Source organism: Notamacropus eugenii, chromosome 1 (assembly GCF_028372415.1).
Source record: "Notamacropus eugenii isolate mMacEug1 chromosome 1, mMacEug1.pri_v2, whole genome shotgun sequence".
Classification (NCBI taxonomy): Eukaryota; Metazoa; Chordata; class Mammalia; order Diprotodontia; family Macropodidae; genus Notamacropus; species Notamacropus eugenii.
Genome location: NC_092872.1, coordinates 208,890,299 through 208,912,542, shown reverse-complemented (window position 1 = coordinate 208,912,542; position 22,244 = coordinate 208,890,299). Strand labels below are relative to the sequence as shown.

At 39.2% G+C, this 22,244-nt stretch overlaps 2 protein-coding genes and 1 pseudogene across 11 annotated transcripts in view; 2 read left to right on the top strand and 1 right to left on the bottom strand.

The window, feature by feature from the left end:
- CPEB3 (cytoplasmic polyadenylation element binding protein 3) overlaps window positions 1–22,244 on the top strand; it is a 242,138-nt gene that overhangs the window by 161,715 nt on the left and 58,179 nt on the right. For all 10 annotated transcript variants that reach the window (XM_072625177.1, XM_072625185.1, XM_072625167.1 and 7 more), the window contains one exon: window positions 18,395–18,509. In XM_072625177.1, coding sequence (XP_072481278.1) covers window positions 18,395–18,509 — 115 coding nt within the window. The remainder of the gene's footprint in view (window positions 1–18,394; window positions 18,510–22,244) is intronic.
- Window positions 528–8,934, top strand: LOC140529198 (small ribosomal subunit protein uS10-like; annotated as a pseudogene).
- TTC32 (tetratricopeptide repeat domain 32) lies at window positions 8,360–9,112 on the bottom strand. The gene has a single exon (XM_072625217.1). The coding sequence runs from the start codon at window positions 9,081–9,083 to the stop codon at window positions 8,622–8,624; it is 462 nt and encodes a 153-aa protein (XP_072481318.1). The 5' UTR covers window positions 9,084–9,112; the 3' UTR covers window positions 8,360–8,621.

Below are 22,244 nucleotides of genomic sequence, written 5' to 3'. Positions count from 1 at the left end.
CAGATTCCCACAGAATCCCTCCCATCTCCCAGAAGCCCCACTGTGACAATTTCCTAGTCCTTTGGTCCTATTATCTCCCTCCTCTTATTCAGATTTGTAGCCTTGAAGAGGCTGCAGTGGTAGCAGTAGCATGTAGAAATGTCTCCTTGTGCCTTTCTGTAGGGAATAGAGGTAGAGATGTCTAATGTCCTTTCTTCCCTTTCTCCTTGATTCTCTAAAGGGAACAATAAAAAATAGCCGGCCAGTTGACATTGTTACTCTGTCCTGAGCTCTGTAGTGCTGACCTGAGAAAAGCAGACTAAAGGATGCCACGTGTACTCAAGATTGAGAGCTTCTGACCTTCTTTGGCATCATACACGTGCCTATGTAGCAAAGCCATCTGTAAGGAAGGCTGAGATGTCTTTGCCCCAGAGCAACAGAATTTGGAGGGCACTACCAGCACTTTTACTCCTTTATTGGGTAGCAACAACTGAGCTTTACATCTAGATAGCAAGCAGAAAGGATTAAAATAGGAACAACCTGATCGCATGCTTCTTCCCCCAAACGCCTTTGGCCACACTCCAGGTGAGCTCCTCCATGGCCCAACCTATTATTATTCCTTACCAGAAGGTGCCTTGAAGGTCATGTTTGTTATCTCTCCCCTGGGTAATCTGAGGTCTTTCTTCTCCCTCTCCTCCCCTGTTCTTCCTTCAACACCTGAACTTGTTTGGAAAAGTTCATTTGAGAATGCCTTTGTTTTATGGCTATATGTATATATATATGCACACACTTCTGTAAATGCAGCTAATAATACTTTTTTTTTTTTTTTTTTTACCAAAACATGACCACATTCATTCTTGTTTGGTCATCATTATAACTATGTGAGGTGAGTGGGATGGGTTGTGTTATCCTCATTTTATGGATGAAGAAACTGAGGTTCACTGGAAGGCTGGCTTCCCCAAAGTTACCAGTGTAATAAAGGATGAAACCAGGACCCTCGAGCCGAGGTCCACTTTGCCTGGGAAGGTAGACAACCTGCACCCTAAACCTATGCAGAAATCCTACGCGATAGATAGCAAATCCTCTGTAGCAACAAGCCAGGGAAGGCTGAAAACACCTCCTGGGGCCACATTTCTTACCTCACACAAAAGTAAGGCATCCATGCACTCCCATTCCCCATGTTAGTCAAAGACAGAATCACATGACTTCATCACTATTTTTCTACACCATGTTCCACAAACAGTATCCTTAAATATCATGTGTGTTCTGACTGCCCCAAACTGACAGTGTGACTTTAAGCAAGTCTCTTAATTTCTCTAGACTTAAATGTTTCTCCCACTTGTAAAATGAGTTAGACTCTTTAATAAACTTTCTAACTGGAAAAACTATTATTCTAGAGTATAACTCCTTTCCTCTTGAACTCTTATTTCCAAGAAATCAACAAAAAGCTGGTTTTCTTATTTGGTTCTAAAAATTTATCTTTTATAATATTCTATATAGAATAATGGACTTGGAATCAAAGTTCTGGGTTCAAATTCCAGCTCTTCCACTCAAGTTAGCTATGTAACCATGGGCCAGGACTTAATTCACTGAACCTGGGGTCGGGAGAGGGGTCTTCATCTGTAAAATTGGGATGATATTTGCACTGTGTACCTCAGAGGTTTCCTGGGATTAAAGTGCTTTTTATATGAGAAAGTACTTTGTAATACAGTTGTAGTGAGTCCTAACCATCTTAAAATATTTGAACTTAAAAACTGTTGAACCAAGCTTCTCTCCACTTCATTCCACAAACACTTATTAAGCACCTACTACGTGCAAGGTACCTTGCTTCCTTTCTGAGAGATATGAAGACAAAGATGAAATAGCCCCTCCCCTCAAGGTGTTTACTTTCCAGTGGAGGGAGAAGGAAGAATTCAACACATACACGTGTAAGTACAAAGTATGTGCTAAGTAACATGATGTAATTATAAGAAAGAAACAGTCCAGTAAGTGGGGGAGCAGTGGTTGGATATATCAAGGCTGCAGGAAGGAAAGGACACAGGAGATGGCCTTAGGAGGAAGGTGAGATGATGACTCAGTCAATTAGGGACTTTTGCAGGTGTTATTAACATCTGCCTGCTTGTGAGCCAGAGAAGAAACTGCCCTTTCAAACCACATTGAGTGGATTCAGAGAACTAATGATGGGCCTGAAAGTGTGGCATTTATTACCAGATTTTCCCTTAGGCCCTGGAAAAGTTTGATTTCTCATGGGCTGATATCTTGCATATATAGGTTCATGGTGAAATTCTAATGAGCAAGTCAGACCAACCCTTACAAACCTTGATCCATTATCAGGTAGTCCTGAAGTAACACATCTGTCCCATGTACTAAACCATCTTGGTTAGTTGAATTAACTGCTTTGGGTCAGAAGCTCAGTGGCTTAAGTATCTGTTTGTGTTCCTGAATCACAGTCCTTGACACTTTTTATAGCTACTTGGGTGAAGTTGCTTGATCTAAGAGGTACAGAAGTGATTGTGTTAATGCATTAAGAAAACATGGAAATGATGAGAGTGAATGCAGATTTGGAGTGTGACAAATGGTTAGCTATCTTGTGAAAACCATTTGAATTTTCTAGACCATAAGACATCCCCCCCAAAAAATATAAGAAGGCCATAGTCAGGTTTTTATACTGTTTTCTGTTTTGGAACGCATCTTTATAGTTGCATGATTAATTGAATAATATAAAGAAGATCCTATTGGTTTTTTTACTTTAAGAAAATGTTTTCTGACCATAGTAAATTCATCTTTAAAAGCTCTCCAACAAGCTATTTCCAACATAGTTGTAGCAGCAAGGCACTTTGCAGAAGAGACAGGTGGAATGTGCCAAACAAATCAAACCACTACCACCATTTGCCTGCAGACTCTGATGGGAGTAGCCTAAGACCTTGAACCCAAGGCCCTTGGGAATAGCAGTGCCTCCTTCCGACTCAGACTCCACAGACATCAGTGAGGGGAGCCATCATCACCAGCTTTCCTTGCCAACACCAACAGCTGACCAGCAGCTACTCTTGGGAGAGTAAGCCCAGGAACCCAGTTCTGCACTCACAGCAGTCATCATCTATGTGAGACAACTTCTGTTTTCTGAGCTTCTGTTTATCAGTCTCAAGCAAGCCTTAAAGCAGGAGGAAGTAGATTTGTAAAAGATGTTTACCATGTGTCAAGGATGCTCCGCACAGACTGCAGGTAGAGGAGGTGAAGTAGTCTTCCTGATGTTTCTGTTTGCAGGTGACATTGTGCTAATTGCATCAAAACCCAGAGGGGCAGCTGGGTGGTGCAGTGGATTGAGCCACCAGTACAGGAATCAGGAGGACCTGAATTTAAATCTCACCTCAGATACTTGACACTCACTAACTGTGTGACCTTGGGCAAGTCACTTAACCCCAATTGCCTCATCCTGGGTCATCTCCAGTCATCCTGATGAGTATCTGGTCACTGGATTCAGATGGCTGTGGAGGAGAAGTGAGGCTGGTGACCTGCACAGCCCTTTCTCACTCAAAACAAAGTCAAGTGCAAGTCATGTCATTATTTCTCTGATGGCATGGTCTTCTTTGGCAATGAGGGATGAACATTCAATCCGTGTTCACATTTTCTAAGTGGTCTAAAAAATAACTGGGATCTCAATTAAAAAGTGCTTGTTTAAGTTCTTGGGGGAAGATATTGCCCTGCAGCCACATGGAGCTGGTGCTTCCTGCCTGTCCTCCTGTCTCTCTGCTGTTCACTCTCATCAAGGAAGAAGTCAGGAAGTCATGCTGCAGCCCTGGCATTCAAAGATAGCCACAAGACACCTGCAGAAACTGAAGCAACCATTCCTATTCAACCCAAATCACTCTCATAGTCCTCAGTTTTAAATCTCTTGAGAAGGTATGTGATGACTTATTGAGAGGAGCCAGAGAAAAGAACTTGAAAGTGAAGGGACCTGGGCATATGGCCACTAAGCCACTTGTGAATCACAGAGAATCTCTTTGAGTTGAGGGTTCAGAGATGCTGGGAACCATTCCAGGTGAAAATCCACAGATACCTCATTGATTTGCAGAATCCTTCTGAAACTGTTGAACAGATAAATTCTATCAGCACTAAAGCAGGTGTAGGAGTTGAAGTCACCATTTCAGATGCCTTATCATCTCTTTAACCAATTTGTTACAATTTTTAAAAAATAGTACTTATTTAGGTAAAGCATTTCATTCATAGCAATAACCATGGAAGGTCAACAATAGTATCCTCATTTAATAAATGTGGAATATGACATATAGGGAGGTTTTGTGACTTGCTTGCAGTTCCTGGCTAGTAAATCAGGGGGTGAGGCCAGGAGAACTCTTTATCACGTTTGGGATCATGAACAACTGACCATTTCGGATCAGCATGTCACTATCAGTCCCCAAAATACACTCTTATCAGTGCTTAACTTTAATCCTATTGGTAGATAAGGAGCCAAAATGAACCTCCCTATCTGTAGGAGCAATGTCCCTTCAGCCATTAAGCTCAAGGATAAGGGTAGTGAGTTAAGGAGAATACAGCCATGCTCCCCAGGCAGAGAGGGAGTGCTGGGGGACTACTTTATGGCATTGATATTTTCTGGTCATCTGCAGACATTATCCTCTATTGTAAAGTGACTTAGATGATTTTTCATAAACTTCAGTATTAACCACCAAATTATCTAGGACACTTTTCATGGTGCAAGTTTTTTTTGAAGTAAGCCCAGTCATAGGTTTGGAAACGTTATGAAACAGTATCCAGAGTGCTCCATTTGAATCATTAATCAGTAGTTGGCAGTATCCCAGGGGTGTTATCGTGGCTTACTGTTCTTTCTTACAATACTGGCAGTAATGGAGCATGACAGACCATCAAGCAGGCCTCAGCAGCCCTGGCACAAATGTCTCTGGGCCATATCATGATCTTAGAATGCTTCCATCAGCTTTTCAGGTTCAAGTCCCTACAAAGACAAGCTAAAGGGAACTATTGTGGCCTGTTGCTATCCTAAGAGGACTTTTTTGGTCTGAGTAGCTTCCTCAATGGATCAACTCATTCCTAGTTCATTCTAGAGTTCTAATCTGCTTGGTATGAGAGAAGAAAGAAGAGAAGAGGATGGATTACTTGTCAGAGAATTTCATAACTTCTCTGGGAGGCCCTTTCTTCCTTGGTCAGATTGAGTTTAACCTTGGAAATCTAAGAGAATCCTGGGGGAGGGATGGTGGTCTTTGAAGTGTCACCTCTGAATGCCATGTGTCCTGGTGGCACTCATTGATGGTCAAGCCCTCACTACTGTCTCCCTTGTAATCTATTCTTCTTTTCTGCCACCCTTCTCCCTCCATCCCCACCCCCTTCATCTTCAGGGTGCTGAAATGCTATTCCCCTCCTAAAAAAAATCCCAAAACAAAAACAAACATCTCTCATCCTAGGAATGGATGTTGAAAGTTGTTTTGTATTTTTTTAAACTGGATTGAAAATCGCAAATGGGAATAATAGGTCATTACTAGGATCTAAAAATGTGTCTGACAGTTGGGTGACCACTTAAATGAATGGATTGCAGGAAATTCTTGGGGATTGCAAGGGAAGCCCAGGATCCAATGACATAATTATGTGTGAACATTCTTTGAAAAGCTTAAACTCACTATATGTGTATCATCCATCAAGATTATTAGACTCCTGGACACTAGAGGAATGTTGTTGAGTGCCTCCCAAAGACAGAAAATAGTGTGGTGATATGCCCTGAAAAAATTGTCTTTATCTTTTCCACCTCCTTCTACTACCAACCCCCTACTCCCATTCCAAGAGGGTCATGCTGCTCAAAATAGAGTTGCTAAAGGCTGGGGTAGGGCCAGCTCCTCTAGCCCTCTGACTCAGCTGTTGCAGTGATATTACAGAAGACCTGAGTCTTGCTGACTCATTCAGGCTACCAGTTTTATTTTAGCCACCATCACACCTCTCTCTACCCCAACTGTTCCCAGTGCTTAGAGATCATTTTAGTTGCAGGGCAAGAATGCCCCAGTAAATTATCTTAATGAATCTTAACATAGATCTGCCATGAACTGTATCACCAACCATCAGCTTAACATCTTATGGGAGGAAAATTATGCCAAAGAATCCCCACAGTTCCTTTTCCCCAAGGTCTCTGCCACATTTGAAATGGTAGACTGACATTGTAAGCATACAGGCAGGCTTTGACCTCAGGTTTATTCTCAAAGCTGATCTGTAAATTGGCATCTTGGAACTATGAAAACATTTTTCCATGGAAATAACCAAACAGTTATTAAACACCTGTGATATGTAAGGAAATCAACTAGACCCTGAAAAGACAAAGACAAAAAATGCCAACCTTTGTTCTCAAGGAATTTCCATCCTATTGAGGGAAACATGCACATATACATAAATATATCCAGAATAAATACAACAAAGGTGGGGAGGGCACTGACAGTTGGGGTATTAAGAAGGGGTTCTTGTAGAAAGTGGTGCTTATGATTAGTAGATATAGTAGCAAAAACCTCTTTGTCTACATAACTGAAATACTATACATATGAACTAAAAATAGTAAATAAAAGATTCTTTTGTGGTATTGCCAATTTAACCAAATCAAATTAAAATGTAATTTATTTTTCTTGAATTCTAGTATTTATGTTTAATTAGAATAGGATGAACAAGGAGAAAGGTTCTAAAAATTTTTAAAGTGATTACTAAGCATTTTGAAGGACTTTAGAGGTTGATGGCCCAGATGACTGTCTAATTTTTCTTTTTTTTTTCTTTTTTATTATCATTATTTTATTTATTTTCAGTGTTCTACAATCACTGCCATATCACTTAGATTTTTTCCCTCCCTCCTCCTCCTGCCCTCCTTCCTCCCCCATCCCTCCCCCAGACAGCATACAATTTTATATAGGTTCTATACATACATTCCTATTAAATACACTTCCACCATAGTCATGTTGCATAGAAGAATTAAAAAGAATGGGAGAAATCGTATAACAAACCAAAACGTAATACAAGAGAAAATGGTCTGCTTCATTCTGCAATCCAGTTTCACAGTTCTTTCTCTGGATGTGGAAGGTGTTTTGCCTCAAAAGTCCACTGGGAATTTTTGTAAGTCCTTGCATTGCAAAGAAGTTCCAAGTCTACCAGAAATAATCCTGGCACTCTGTGGTTGTCGCTGTGCAGAGCTCTCCTGGTTCTGCTCCTTTCACTCAGCCTCAGATCACATAAGTCCTTCCAGGCCTCTCTGGAGTCTTCCTGTTCACCATTTCTTATGGCACAATAGAATTCCATTACATTCATATACCACAGCTTCTTCAGCCATTCCCCAATGATGAGCATCCCCTTGATTTCCAGGTTTTGGCCACCACAAAGAGTGCTGCTATAAATATTTTTGCACATGTGAGACCCTTTCCTATTTCTATGATCTCTTGGGGATACACTCCTAGAAGCGGTATTGCTGGGTCAAAGGTTATGCACATTTTTGTAGCCCTTTGGGCATAGTTCCAAACTGCTCTCCAGAATGGCTGGATCAGCTCACAGCTCCACCAGCAACGAATCAGTGCTCCAACTCTCCCACATCCTCCCCAGCATTTATCCTCTTCCTGTTCTGTCATGTTAGCCAATCTGATAGGTGGGATGTGGTACCTCAGAGTTGTTTTGATCTGCATCTCTCCAATCAATGGTGATTTAGAGCATTTTTTCATATGACTATAGATAGCTTCTTCCTCTGAAAACTGCCTGTTCCTATCCTTTAATCATCTATCAACTGGGGAAATGAAGTTAGTTTCTCTTGGACGACTACATTTGCTTCCAATTCAAATATCCCACCTCCCTCCAAAGGCTGGGCACTTCAGGTGTCACCAAACCCCACCCCACACAGCGCACACTCCTGCCACACTTCTCATTATCTTTATGGGATGGTGTGACATAAATGCTTCTAAAGGAATTCCCTTAATGGATAAAAGAGTCAAACCCAGGATGGGTGAAGTTCTCCTCACCACTTACGTAAGATCCTTCTCTGGCCTCTGAAGCTGTAGGTTTTACCTAAAGCACAAGGAGGGAGTCGCTGGCCTTCAGAGGTTACTGGGCAGGCACCCACATCCTTGCAAATGTCTGACTTCTAACCCTGTTGTTCCCTGCCTTCCCCAGCAAACACAAGACTTCTGGCACATGATGTACTTTCTTGTGGAAACACGAGTCCAGTTCATCTCTTCTCTTACATGTGCAAAGTACCTTCTGACAACAGCCATGGAAGGCACGTATGATTTCAAATTAGACTTCCGTGAGAAATAGAATTCTTTTTTCTACTCCAATATTTCTGTTTTATCACAGACCTACTCATTAGGGTTCTGAAAGAAAAGCCGCACACATCTCTAAGTTTCAGCTACAGTAATCCATGTTTACCAATTCAAATACCTGAACATTTTAAAGTCATCATCCAACACAAGCATCAGAAGTGATCCTCTGTGTGTGGACACGCTGAAGACCAGCCGAAGGCCCGGCCACGGCCCGTTCTCGCTCCCACCTCCTCATGAAGCATCCCTTTATCTTCAATGGGTATGAAAACTTCTCCAAGGAGCTTCTGCTTTAGCCAACAACAAACACAGCCCAGATTATCCCGGGCAGGAGCAGCAAACGTTTTAATTCTGGCGGAATTTCTCATCACTTCTCTTTTGTTTCTCTTCTTTGTCTAAAATAGTCTGTTTTAAGCTCAGCGCAGCATCTTGAAAGCCAGGATTCAAGTCCAACACTCGGGTGAAATCTTCGAAAGCCTCATCAAACTGTCCCATTCTGTAGAACACCAAGCCTCGGTTGTAGTAGGGGACCTCGAAGCGGGGCAGGGCTCGGATGGCCGCCGTGTAGTCTTCCACAGCTTCGTAGAAGTCCACCCGAAGATACTTGATCTGACCTCTTTTGTTGTAGGCAGTGGCCAGGTCCTGGAGGGTGCAGCTAGGGTCGGTGCACGCTCCCCTGTCTGCGCAGGCGCACTGACGAATGTAGGCCGAATAGAGCGCCTCGGCCTCGTCGTGTTCACCCCTCAGGAAGTGCGCGTGGGCCTCGGCCAAGGGCCCCTCGTTGCCTCCGGGCGGCTGCCCCTCCATGATGGTCCAGCAAGTCCTGCTAGGGGCGGGGGCGACTGTCTAATTTTTCTTAAGAATTTACTGCTTTCTGAGGGATGGAGCCAAGATGATAGAGTAGAAGGATGCACCTGCTGTAGCTCTCTCCCCATAGCCCATAAAATACCTGTAAAAATTACTCTAAACAAATTTTAGAGCAGCAGAAGCCACAAAACGACAGAGTGAAAGAGATTTCCAGCCCAAGACAGCCTGGAAAGTGGATGGGAAAGGTCTGTCACACCGGGCTTGGAGTATAGCACAGCCCGTATAGTGCAGCCCAGCCTTTGCCTCACAGCCCAGCACAGACAGGACTGGAGCAGGCTTCAGGGCAGGGAATCACAGGCAGCAGCTACGGTTCCCAAATTACTCAGCTGACAAATGCCAAAGATAGCTTCAAAGGTCAGTGAGAAAGCGCTTTCACCTGGGTAAGAAGGGAGCAGGGTCCTGCCCTAGCCCTGGGCCCCAAGGTGGTGGAAGTTACTGCAGCAGAATCCCTTTTTGGAGCCCTCAGCCTAAAGATCCTGGGGGAATCAAGCAGCTGATCTGAATCTCAGGCCTGAGAAGTGGCCCTGGGGTGAGGAGGAGCACTGGCATGGTGGAGCTGGAAGTGGTTGCAGAGAGGGAACCCTACTTGCAGATACTGGGCAGAAAAGCTTGTCGTTGCTCCCAGACAAGAGTGCAGACCAGGAGAGGAGTAAACTCTTCTCCTTTGATTGTGCCACCTTGGAGGAACTGAGAACCTACAGGACCCTAGATTATACTCTCCACTTGACAAAGGACTCAAAAGTCAAGTAACTGACTGGGAAGATGCCCCCAAAAGGGAAAATGAATAAAACTATAGAAGGCTGCTTTCTTGGTGAACAGGTATTTTCCTCCATCCTTTTGAATGAAAAAGAACAAAGCATACCATTAGAGGAAGACATCAAAGTCAAAGCTTCTTCATCCCAAACCTCCAAAATAAATTTGCAATGGTCTCAGATCATGGAAAAGCTCAAAAGAGATTTTGAAAATCAAGTAAAAGGGGTCAAAGAAAAATTGGGAAGAGAAATGAGAGAGGTATGCAAGAAAACCATGAAAAGTGAGTCAACAGTTTGCTAAAGTAGATCCCAAAAAATGCTGAAGAAAATACCACCTTTAAAAAAGACTAACCAAGAATTTGCTGCTTTCTTTTTTGTTTCCACATATATCCCCTGCCCTTCCATTAGACTTGGCAGTAATGATTGGAGTCATTTCTCTTAGCAATTGAATGAAGGGAAAAAGAGATTTTCCTTAGGTAACCAGGGAAGAATCAAGAAAAGGAAAAGGAAAGAAAGAGAGGTTAAACCAGATGTATTGTAGGACAAATATTGTCTTAGGTGGAATTTACCAGGCTTTAAGCAATGCAGGTATAAAACATTGGGGAAGAGTTAAAGTATGGGATTTTTAAAATTGCTTTCATTATAATGGGGCTACTCATTCCTAATATACCTCCAATGACACACTTTCTGTCAAATGGCTTTGTTTGGGAGCCATTGTGAATTCTTAGTACCTCTCAAAGATTTGCATTATAACCCAAGAGGTGACTTTCATCCCAACTTACTGTTTGAAACATATTTAATTCATATTAAGTTTTAAGTTTTTCCATTACTTATATCATTGTGTATGGCTTTGAGAGCCAAAGCAATATATCCCATTGAAATTTACAAGTAGCAGTATCATTTTTGCCTTTAGCAGCAAAAGTCTAGTGTTTATCTCCAGTGTTCTAGTACCATATCCTAAATGTAGTGTAGTCAGAAAACTTGCAGTTAATGAGAGGCATCTGTATCTATGTTTATTGTGTGTACTCTTAGTTCTTAAAAGTGCATTTCAATGCAAGTAATTCCTTTAGACTGATATGAACTAAAAGAGAAAATGTCATATTTGGCATAAAGCTTTAGTAACTGTTCAAGTAATCATTACTCCTGGGGTCCCAAACCTTGATTCCCTATTGAGAATAAAGGACTTTTATGGTTTATGTCATTCAAGTTACTTTCTCTGCCATTTGTTGACAGTAATAATTTATATTCTTTGAACTTTATTGGAGAGGATATTAATTTATTTTTCCCCAAAATTTATTAGTTTGTTTTTCAGCAATTACTTCCATAAGTTCTAAATTTTCTCCCCTCCTTCCCCCAGGAAGGCATGCAATCTTATATGTGTTCTACACATGCATTCCTATTAAACATTTTCACATTAGGCCATATTGCATAGAAAAATTAAAACAAATGGGGGAAACCATGAGAAAAACAAAACATAACAAAGGAGAAAAATAGTCTGATTCATTCTGTGTTCTGACTCCATAGTTCTTTCTCTGGATGTGAATGGCATTTTGCATCATGAGTCCTTTGGAAATGTTTTAGGTCCTTGCATTGCTGTGAAGGGTTAAGTCTATCAAAAACAGTCCTCACATATCGTGGCTGTTACTGTGTATAATGTTCTCCTGGCTCTGCTCACTTCATTCAGCATCAGTTCATATAAGTCTTTCCAGGTTTTTCCGAAGTCCTCCTGCTTGTCATTTCTCATAGCACAATAGTATTCCATTGTGTTCACATACCACAACATGTTCAGCCATTCCCCAATTGATGGGCATCCCCTTGATTTCCAGTTCTTGGTCACCACAAAAAGAGTTGCTATAAATATTTCTGTACATGTGGGTCCTTTTCCCATTTTTATGACCTCTTTGGGATACATCCCTAGAAGCAATATTATGTCAAAGGGTTTGCACATTTTTATAACCCTTTGGGCATAGCAAGGATATCAGTTTCAATATCTAAAGTATGTTTGTTGAGATGTGGCACCAAGCATGGTGAATACTGCAAATGAAGTGATGGAAGACAATGAGACTGGTTCAAAACTCAAGCAACTACCAAGGTAGATTTCATGGTGTGAAACCTCCTCCAGGGGACTGAAACTATTCAGAGATCTACTTTAAACAACACATTTTCTAAGTATGTGTTATTTCTCCAAGTTTCCAATGAATGTTTAATTGGTGATAATAGTGAAATGCTCACATTTGAATGCAACCAGCTAAGTAACCAGAATACTTTGTAAAGAAGTAGCATTGGTATTTAGGGTAATAAGGTTTGTCTGAGTTGACCAAATCTGTGCTAGAGGCATCATAATTTTAATGGACCTCAAAAACAAATCAAATTTCAGTATTTCCAGTGGGGAAAGACTTAAAAAAGATTAAAAAAAATCATAGACTATGCTTCCATCAAAAGAATAAAAGGGTGATTAAGGAGTCATCAGCAACTGCCAATCTATGCTAATTTTTTTCCACATCTATAAGAATATGTGGCCTTTTCAAACTCTGAAATTATCCAAGAAGAATATGGAAGAAGGCAGGCAGACTTTCATAGGGTTCTTTTTTTGTTTTCTTTATGACAGACTACATCATTGTGGTCATGTAACTGACTGGGTGTGGAAAATATAAGAACCCTGTTCTGTATTTTGTTAAGTTGATTTTTTAAAAAAACTTTTACAAGGGAATATTTACTTTAAAGATACTGAAAGAATAAAGATACCCCCCTCCCCAGTACCTTATTGGCATGAGGTCCTTCTATGTTACCTATTTCTCTGTAGAAGGGAATATAGAATAGAGGCTCATAGTGTAGCTGAGTTCCTCCATAGCATTAGTCCCACCAACTTCAGTTGGAATCTCTGGGGCTTCACCGCTGGACTAGTTGTAATATTTGACATGGGTTCTTGGATCCCCCTGGATCCCCAAGTTTCTAGGTGAGAGACTGTACTCTGTGCACCTAGAATGGAAAAGACCAAAACTTCAGACTATTTTCTTGAGGCCACATGGCCTAAAAAGAGAGCAGGGATGGGGGGAGAGTAGGAGGGGTAGCTTTAGACCATTCCCTCCTAACACATGGAATGAGTAAAGGAGTCTTTCATCTTCAGTTGGGGAAATGAAGGGGGAGGAAAAGCATTTGACTAAGGACAAATTGAAGGTGCCTTCAAACAAATTGTCTCCTATGTGTGCACCAAGATTGTACAAGACTATGTTAATATACATCCATGAAAATGAATTTGTTCACAGATTGGTAACCCCAAGAGAAGTGTCAAACAAGGAAGCATGACACTGGTGGACACATTATGTGAACATGAAAGAAGACCTGCATAGAATTCAAACTAAGGGATTAGTTATTGAAGTAGAAGTTCTACAAATACGCTTAATTGTAGTTGACTTTGTCCAAATTACATTGAGTTGTGTTCTTGAAGCTCTCTTTTGCAAGTGATTGAATGGCATAATTCTCCATATAGAAAAAGCATGGACAAAAATCTCTTATTACTCAGACAATGACATGCAGCTGGGCAGCCAGCCAATGGCTTTAATTGATCAGTATACATATTTTGACCAAGTATTACAGATGGATGTTGACCAGGCCCAAAACTGAGAGGAGAATATCAGTCTGCCTGACATTTGGGAGGCTGCATGGTAGTTTCTTTGATTTGAAGCTGATTATTGTTCCCGATTCTGTCATGGATGCTTTATGGCTGGAAATCATTAGGCATGAGCTTTCAAAAAAATAAAAACGATAAGTAACACAAAAGACAATGGGAAGATGCATGAGGGGGGCATGTAAACTATTGCATATACATCTTGCATAGAATGGACTACTAGTTCTAAATACACTGTATATTTTCTCTTGGATCTATGGTTTCAGCATCAATATGGTTCTATACGGATGCTCCCTTTACTAAAAGAGATCATGATGCCTCTCTGCTGCCTTCTCATCTTGTGCTATTCTTAGCCATGACTCTCCTTAAAATTTCCAGATCCTTTCAGCTTCTTGGAGACATGGTTCTTTGACATTTCAACTGTACTCGTGAGCCACTTGAGCTATCTATAGTCTTTTGTATTCATTCATTCATTCTCTCTCTCTCTCTCTCTCTCTCTCTCTCTCTCTCTCTCTCTCTCTCTCTCTCTCTCTCTCTCTGTCACACACACACACACACACACACACAGACTCACACACACACACACACACACACACTCACACAGGCTTACCTCCTTTTCATATTCAATGATGTCTTATATCAGTTAACCAGTTCGGTGTCAACTGGTTTGTTTGTGCAAAAGCATTTCAATTTAATGTAATCAAAATTATCCATTTTGCACTTCATAATGTTCTCTATCTCTTGTTTGGTCATAATTTTCTCCATTCTTCATAAATCTGACAAATATGTTATTCTTTGCTTTATTGTTTTGTTGATTGTATAAGAAAGTGATGGAGAAAATGATAGTAATGCAGTTTAAAGTCAAAAGTGTGTCCTCTGTACATTTTACCCCTAGAGAATTGGGTGTTTAAACATTTAGTGGCTGCTCCTACTCCAGGGCAACATGGTGAAATCATATTCTAAGGGCATCCATGTATGATTTGCACAGTACCCTAAGTATTCTAAAATGTGGTTTTGCTTAATTTTGTCTGGGAATATTTTGTAACAGGGGCTGGTTGGATATGTGTTTGAAAGTGTCAAGTCAAAACAAAATGTATCAATAAATTAAAAGGGAAAAAAAAGTAGTACTACAGGTGTCTAGGAGTCCCTCTTCCTATGTGTAACTTTCCAATAATAGTTAACCCCAGCTATCCTTTACTTCTCCTTTGTAAACCTTAGAGAGTTATATAAAGGAGGGTAATGTTATTGCTGTGGTTTGGTGTAATTAATGTTTCCAAAGCCATATCAAGTTGGTTACCTAGATAAACATACTGTTTTAACCATTAAAAGCACAGTATAGGACTGTCGAGTTGTGGCAGCAAATGTCAGAAATGTAAAATATTGTCACTAAATGTACATGTCAGTATTAAAAAGGAATGTCTATTTAACAGTGGTTTGACAGATGATAATCACATAGCTAAGATCATATGTAACAAAATGGTAAAGGTTACCATTCTGGAAAATAACCACCAAAAGAATGGGAATAAAGGTAGAGAGAAACTGCCTTGTATGAGAGTGAGCACCCTTGTATGGGAGTGATTTTTTTTCAAAGGTGAAAGGTTAATATCTACCTATTCCTAGGGATCTTTGCCTTATAGAGAGGCAAGAGTTGATTGGACTTGATAGTGTCATCACTGGGCAGTTTGAAAATATTCTCTTGAACTGCTGTACTGTGTGCTGGAAGAGCAGGTGATGTCATGATTTCTCCAGGAGGAGACCATAAATAATGGAACTCTGGCACTCATCACAGCTGCTTTCTGGTAGCAGTCTGAACTGTGTGTGTCTTGTATGAATAGGGCCCATCAGCCAATGCTTGTCTCCTGTCCTCTCAGCTTTTCAGATCTACAATGTGAGAATCAGATGAACTCTGTGTATTCTCACATCTGTCCATGCTTGTGATGACAGTGATATTGTAGCGGCTCTCTCAGGGCACCGTTGGATGAGAGTGTGCTGGTCAGTGAAGAGAACTGCAGCAGTGGGAAATAGATGCAATTTCATATAATTGAGGCTTTTTGTAAGAAGGAGACTACTCATGTTGTGAATTTTTAAACAAATGCCTTTTGTTCCATTTCTAACTCTCTATCATCCAAGATGATTTAAACACTCTTGCCACATCCTGAGGCTGCTTATAAAATAGGGTTAATGTGGCAAACGGAAGGACGGTGTATAAGAGAAGATACACATAGGATCCACCAGACTGTACACAAAAGTGATGTCACATGAGAATGAGAAAGAAAGGCTTTGTGGTAGTTGAATGAATGCTCATCTTGGAGTCAGAAGATTTAGGTTGAAGTTGTGATCTACTCCATAACTGGTTATGTGACTCTGGGCAAGACATTTAATTTTTTGGAGTCTTTGTTCCCTCATGTCTGAAAAAGGGATGACATCTTATCTGCCACACAGAGTTGTGAGGAAAAGACTTAAAGTGCCATATAAATGAACTTTTTTCTTCATTGTTAACATTAAACTCATTTAAATTCTTAGACTATAAAGAACATATAAGTGCTTGGTTTTGATGATTAAAGTCTTGACTTGACATACTAAAAAAATATTAAATGTGTGTTTATACAATTCATAAAACTATAATATTAAAAGAAATGGGCAAAAGTAATTTGACTTTTCAAGGAGATTTAATGTGAAGGATCTGGATGGATCCTTCTAGAATCCCCCAGCCTATACAAAATAACTTTATGCAAAGACCAGTGAAAATTTCCTTGCCTCAGAGACGAAAATAGATTTTTTAAGGCACTCCTCTTGCTGGATAATCCATTTTAAGTAGCATCAAGTCATTTGGTATAGAAAAATTTAAATGAGGGTGAATTGTATAGGAGCTTTTAGGAGTTGGCCAAGTCTATTTCTGTCTAAGTAACTCATTTTGACGATGTTAATGGCATTGGGTTGTCTTTGGCAAACATGTTATATTCCAAAAGTGTTCCTGGACTGAAGTCAAACAGAGAAAGAGAATTGCTGCTTTTATGTGAACTTCTGCAATAGGTGCACAAACTTGATTTTTCATATATGTCCTGGAGAAAACTGAGAAATGTCCATTTAATGAATGGAACATTCAGCCTCATCCATCTTTTATTTCCATCAGAATCATGTGGAGATGGATTTGTAAGCTCTTACAAGATAGAGTCCATCTTTTATCCTAAAAAAAAAAAGTATTCCAATCACTGTGCCCACTAGTGTTATGCACAGAATACTTAGATGCTTTAATAAATGCTTAGTCTATTTTCAGCCACAATAATGGCATTCAAAGTATATACTTCAAAGCTTTCTAGGTAAAGAATAAATAGTATTTGATAATTTTCTAATGAATTAAAATGACTAGTAGACTGTGATGAAGTAATGGCAAAATACTAGGGATTTTTTAAAAAGTTATTTTAATTTAAAGTAATTAGTTCAGTTAATGGGGCCTTTGAGCTCCCTTCTCATTCCTTTCTCATCATCTGTGATCCTTTGGACTAGTGAATCTTAAAGTACTATTACCAATTAAGATTTGGAAACACATAGATGAAAACATTTTAAAATGACTTTTAGATCAAAGATATCAAGGTCTCAGTTGAGTAAATTTCCATTAGCAGAGGATGGGAAACATTCCCCTAGAAGTGAAAAGGCTCTGCTCCTGTGGTCTGATGAAGGAACTCCTTTGAAACTTCTTTTATCATTAATTCCCAGCACATGAAAGAGAGTCTGAAAAGTGATGAGTATGGGGAAGTTATAACCTAACTTCCAAATTATAGTCCGTAACTATTTGTAATAAGCAGATGGTCATAATAGACAGGTGCACAAATTTCTTATGTGTGTGTACCCAAAATATTTAATTTTTTAAGGTGAACATTTGACTATTCAAAGGGTATTCATTTTATTCATTAAAAAACACTAAAGAAATTAAAACTGAACTGAACTTTTATTTAATATTCACAACAAAACTATTTATGGAAAATGTAAAAAATACAGATTGGTTTTTTTGAGACATTAGGGTGCTCCTGGGCATCCTGCATGATCTGTAAGCACATCTGTGATTAAAATAATAATAGCTAGCATTTATAGAATCCTTTACATATGTTAATATCTAATCAAATTACCAACTGAGTATACACACAGATATAAGAATTTAAGCAAAATAAAGGAAATCACAGAACTGATTTTAGTGGAGGGGCTTATTAGCCACTCTGAAGATCCTTGTTACTATCAGCACTGGCAAAGTAACATAGTCCTATTTAGTCCTATTCAGGAGGATTTAGGTTTATGAACTATAGAGGACAAGGCTAGGATATGCTGATGAAACAAAGGGCCTTAACACTGTCTCCTTAGTTGTTCTGTATCTATGTTTGTGACTGTGTGTTAACTTGTTAAATGTTAATGAGTCTTACACATTAATCTTCCTGCCGTATGGCTTCATTATTTTTAGAGGTATGTGAATTACAAAGCCAGCTGCATGAACAATCCAGAAGCAATTTGTTCTCCTCCATAAGAGTGGTTAATGGGAAATTGACTGAAAAACTCTATAGATTTTGATTGCAAACCAGGGGCCATGGTTCTACTGCTTCTACTTGGAAAAATCTGTTAGGAAATACTGGCAACCTCCCAAAGATTGCCAGTAGGGTGTTGAAAGTTTCAGTGGGGTGTCATGACCATGCATGGAACCCCCAAAGCCCTACCTAGTAGAAGATGTGATGTAGATGAAGTGAGTTCTGTTTTACTGGATTCAAACTGGGTTAAATATACTACAGAATTCACAAATGTAGTGGGTTTGTCATTAGAGTCAACTTATTCTCATTAGGGTTGCTGGAAATGAAGTAAGGACCAAGTAAACAACTTTTTTTCAGGTGCAAATTCGACCATGGAACCTAAGTGACAGTGACTTTGTAATGGATGGCTCTCAGCCTTTGGACCCCAGAAAAACTATCTTTGTTGGGGGAGTTCCACGACCCCTTCGAGCTGGTGAGTGGAAATAGTAAAAAACAAAACAAAACAAAACATTTAGTCTTAAATATTTTCCAGGTTTCCCCATCCGCTATATGCAGCATCAAAAAAGAAGGCTGTGGGTTTGTCCGCTCTAAAGCAGGCCAGTTTGGCCTGGCTGCCTGCCTGCCTCAAGATTCTGAGTTTGACGCCTGTATCTGCCATTTTCTATGGCACAAGAATGAATTTCCTGAAATCATCTTTAGTTATTTAGTGAATTGATGTTTTAAAAATATGAATTTTATTTACTGCTTCCTTATAAAGCCACATGGTTCTTAAGGAAGTTACAGTCTGCACAGCTTCTCAAGATGATGGGTCAGCTGCATTATCCTAGATGGGAGAGGATGTAAGTAACAAGCTATGGAATGACTCTGAGTATTCCATAGCACCTGGTCGTCTACAGTAGTAAGCCTTTCTACTTCTAAAAAATCCTGTCTTAGGAAATAATATTTGAAGCTCTTACTAAGTAAGTTTGTTTTTTTGTTTCTGGGACTTGAGAAGTTTATAAAAATACCTTTACTTCTGAGAATTTTAATTTTGGTTTTCATTTCTGGTTTTAGCTTTGTTTTTTTTAAACTTTCAATTGTGAAATTGTTTGCTTGTGTTTAACTGTAATTGTAGGTTAGGGTCAGTGAAGTGATGCTGAAATGATGAATTTAAAATTTAAATCCTTAAAGCAAACTTAATAAATAATAACCCTAATCATCATTAGTTCTTGGAAAATAATTATCCTAAACAACTTAGTTATTTAAAACATATTTTTTCTAAAGCACTTATAGCAATATCCTTTGTGCACAAAAAAAAGTTATGCAGGAAAAATAAGGTATTGATGAAATATGCCTGCAGTTGCAAAAAATGCAAAAATATCCCCCTATTGTGTGTGTGTGTGTGTGTATAATGTGTATATATATGCATATATATATACACATACATGAACACAAATATGCATTCGTATTTGCAGATAATTTGATTAGAAAATATTAAAATTTAGAGAAAAACATCACAGCATAATAAAATAGATCAAATTGTGGAAATGCATCTCAAGAGGCATCTATCTCACTTCTCTTTGGTCTCAGGACTTTTAACTGCTATAATTCTGATAGTTCTGCTTAAAGACCCATCTTCCTGTGTCCTACTTTAAAGTTGCTTATTTAAAATCTCTGTGGAAAAGGAAAAAAAAACCTTCAGAAGTCTGTTTGAAGAATAAACTTTACATATGTAACATGACCAGGAAGCATGTAATTTCATACCATATTAATATGTCTTGGATCAGATTGTTCCCACAGAAAACTGAGAAATCTCAACAAGCCAAAGAGAAACCTCTCCCTTAATCCTCTGCAGCAATCTAATTTCAAATATGTGAGAGTGAAACAAAACTGAGCTAAGTAATGTTGAAATCAAAGAAAATTGTATGATGGGATGAAGAGAAATGCAACCTATTCTTTCCCTCTCATTTCTAAGCTAACCTTGTTGATTACAGAAATTATGAGGCACAAATTAAACTTACTCATCTTCTGCTTTGCTCAAACTCTACTGATACAATGACCAGAAATGTTCAGGGATGTGTCTTTTTCTCATTTTCACCTTAAGAACTGAACTTCCTGATCTGAAGAGGAAAGAAAGGTGAGGGGATTAGGGTAGCACAGAAAATCTTTCACTGGAAGTCTATAACTTGTAGGCTTTTAAGAGATTGCCACCAGAGACAATAATAACCGATTTTGCATTTTTTCTAGCTGTAGGCATAAGTATTAAATAATCTTGCTCTTCAATGAAACTGATAATTGATGGGACACTAAGAAATTATCTTAAAGAGAAGTCCAATGTATAAGATTATGAAATTGGTTTTATTCCATTATGTATATTTTTACTTAAGTCGTAGATATAACAGTTTCTACAAGCTATATCCTTATTGCATTTATTTTTTAGCTTGCCCACTTTGATGATTTGGGGGAAGGAGGAAAAGGAGTGGTATTAGGTCATTGCCTTCATATTCCTTCCCTAATGTCCCAAGGCAAACTCCTCCATCTCCAGGGGCAAAAATCTGCAACTCTTCTGGCCACAAAAGTGTATTTTAAAATTACTGTTTCAAAATATATAGTTTTCTTAAAAAACTATATGATATAATTTATAGTCCTTTATACGCCTGTCTGCACAATGTCCTAACTGCAAAGATTTTCATATTCCATTTTTTTAATTAGTCCTCTAGGTTTGAAAAATGATTTGCATTACATGGATGTTAATCTTAAGTAACAGAGACAAACTCCTTGTACTGCCTTTTCCTCCTTCCTCCCTCCCCCCCCCCCACCCCCCTGCCCCGCCCTGGAAAGGCTATGTGGCTTAACTAAAGCAACTATGGTTGTGGATTTTAGGCTAATTTTCATACTTTAGAATTCCAAATTGAAAACTCTAATATCCAAGGACTGAAAGATTGCCAACTGCAGACTTGACTCCTATAGCACCCTGTAAGGAATGCACTGAGCATTATACCAAGGAGTAACAGGCTGAGATTTGAGAAAGGACTGAGTTTCTTAAAGGAATTCATTATGGCTTTATTAAGGAATGTCACATTCAACACAATTTCCTTACAAAAATATAAGTACCCCTTAAATGCTTAGCAAATTAAGTGCCATCATGCTATAAAGATATTCATGGGGAAAGGAATACAGGAAAGTAAGATCATCCACTTCAATTTGGCCATTTGCTAGATATGTGGAGGGACATTAGAGGTGTGAGGGAGGAAGTAAATCCAACACCAGCGCAATCCCAAAAGGTGGGTTGTCAGTCTCAGTCCTAACACTAATGGAGCTGTGAGTATAGTCGCATCCATTTAAGCAGGAATGAACCACTAAAAAAACAACAAAAACAAAACAGAAAAAAGAGTTGATACTTCTTAAGAAATAGCTTGTGAGTTAGGACATTTGATCTAACCAGTTTGTTCTTTGAAAGGCTTTTCTTTTTTAAGTTGTTTTAGTTGACTGAAGAGACCTAGACAGATATAGGCAGTAATGTAAGTATGGGAGATAGTAGTGAAAAGACTAATAATGATAGGACATACCGGAAATATCCATGAAAAATAATAGTAATAAATGTTTAGTGAGTTGAATTAAGACAAAAAGTAGATCAGATGATGTAACATGGATTACCCTTGTCCTTTTTTGACATGTAGAAACCTATCTATACACACACACACATACACACACACACACGCACACACACATATATATTTACCTAATATCTTTCCTTAGCCTTCCCTAATAACTTTCTTGGTTTATGACTTAACCTCCATTAGCTAGTAGCCAAGCCACAGAGTGTTCCAGGCATCTCCTTGAATGTCCCATAAGTTCTTCCTGGACCAATTACATTGCCTCCTAAACATACAAAGGAAAGACTCTGCATAGGATGCGTTTCTCTCTGTCCACCTCTTTCAGGACAAAAAATCTGAATTCTAGAGAAAATGGATGTGCTTCAGTGCTCCTAAGCACCTGGGAGTAGAGAGTCCAGGAACCCTGTTGATCAGACTAGCTCTACTTTCAGAGCCTCAAAGTATGGGAATGTACAGAGTCTGTAAGCCTAGCAGAAAGTCATTTATTGGCCTTATCAGAACTGGACAAGTATCAAACTAAGGAGGAGGATGGAAGAAGTAGCAAATCACTTTTACGTTGATGACAGGCTTTGCTCTGAATAGAGGGACTCGACAGTAATGGTTTTACACAG

What these genes read in the sequence shown, in the direction of transcription:
- TTC32 (XM_072625217.1), bottom strand. Translation starts at nt 9,083, where the DNA reads ATGGAGGGGCAGCCGCCCGGAGGCAACGAGGGGCCCTTGGCCGAGGCC.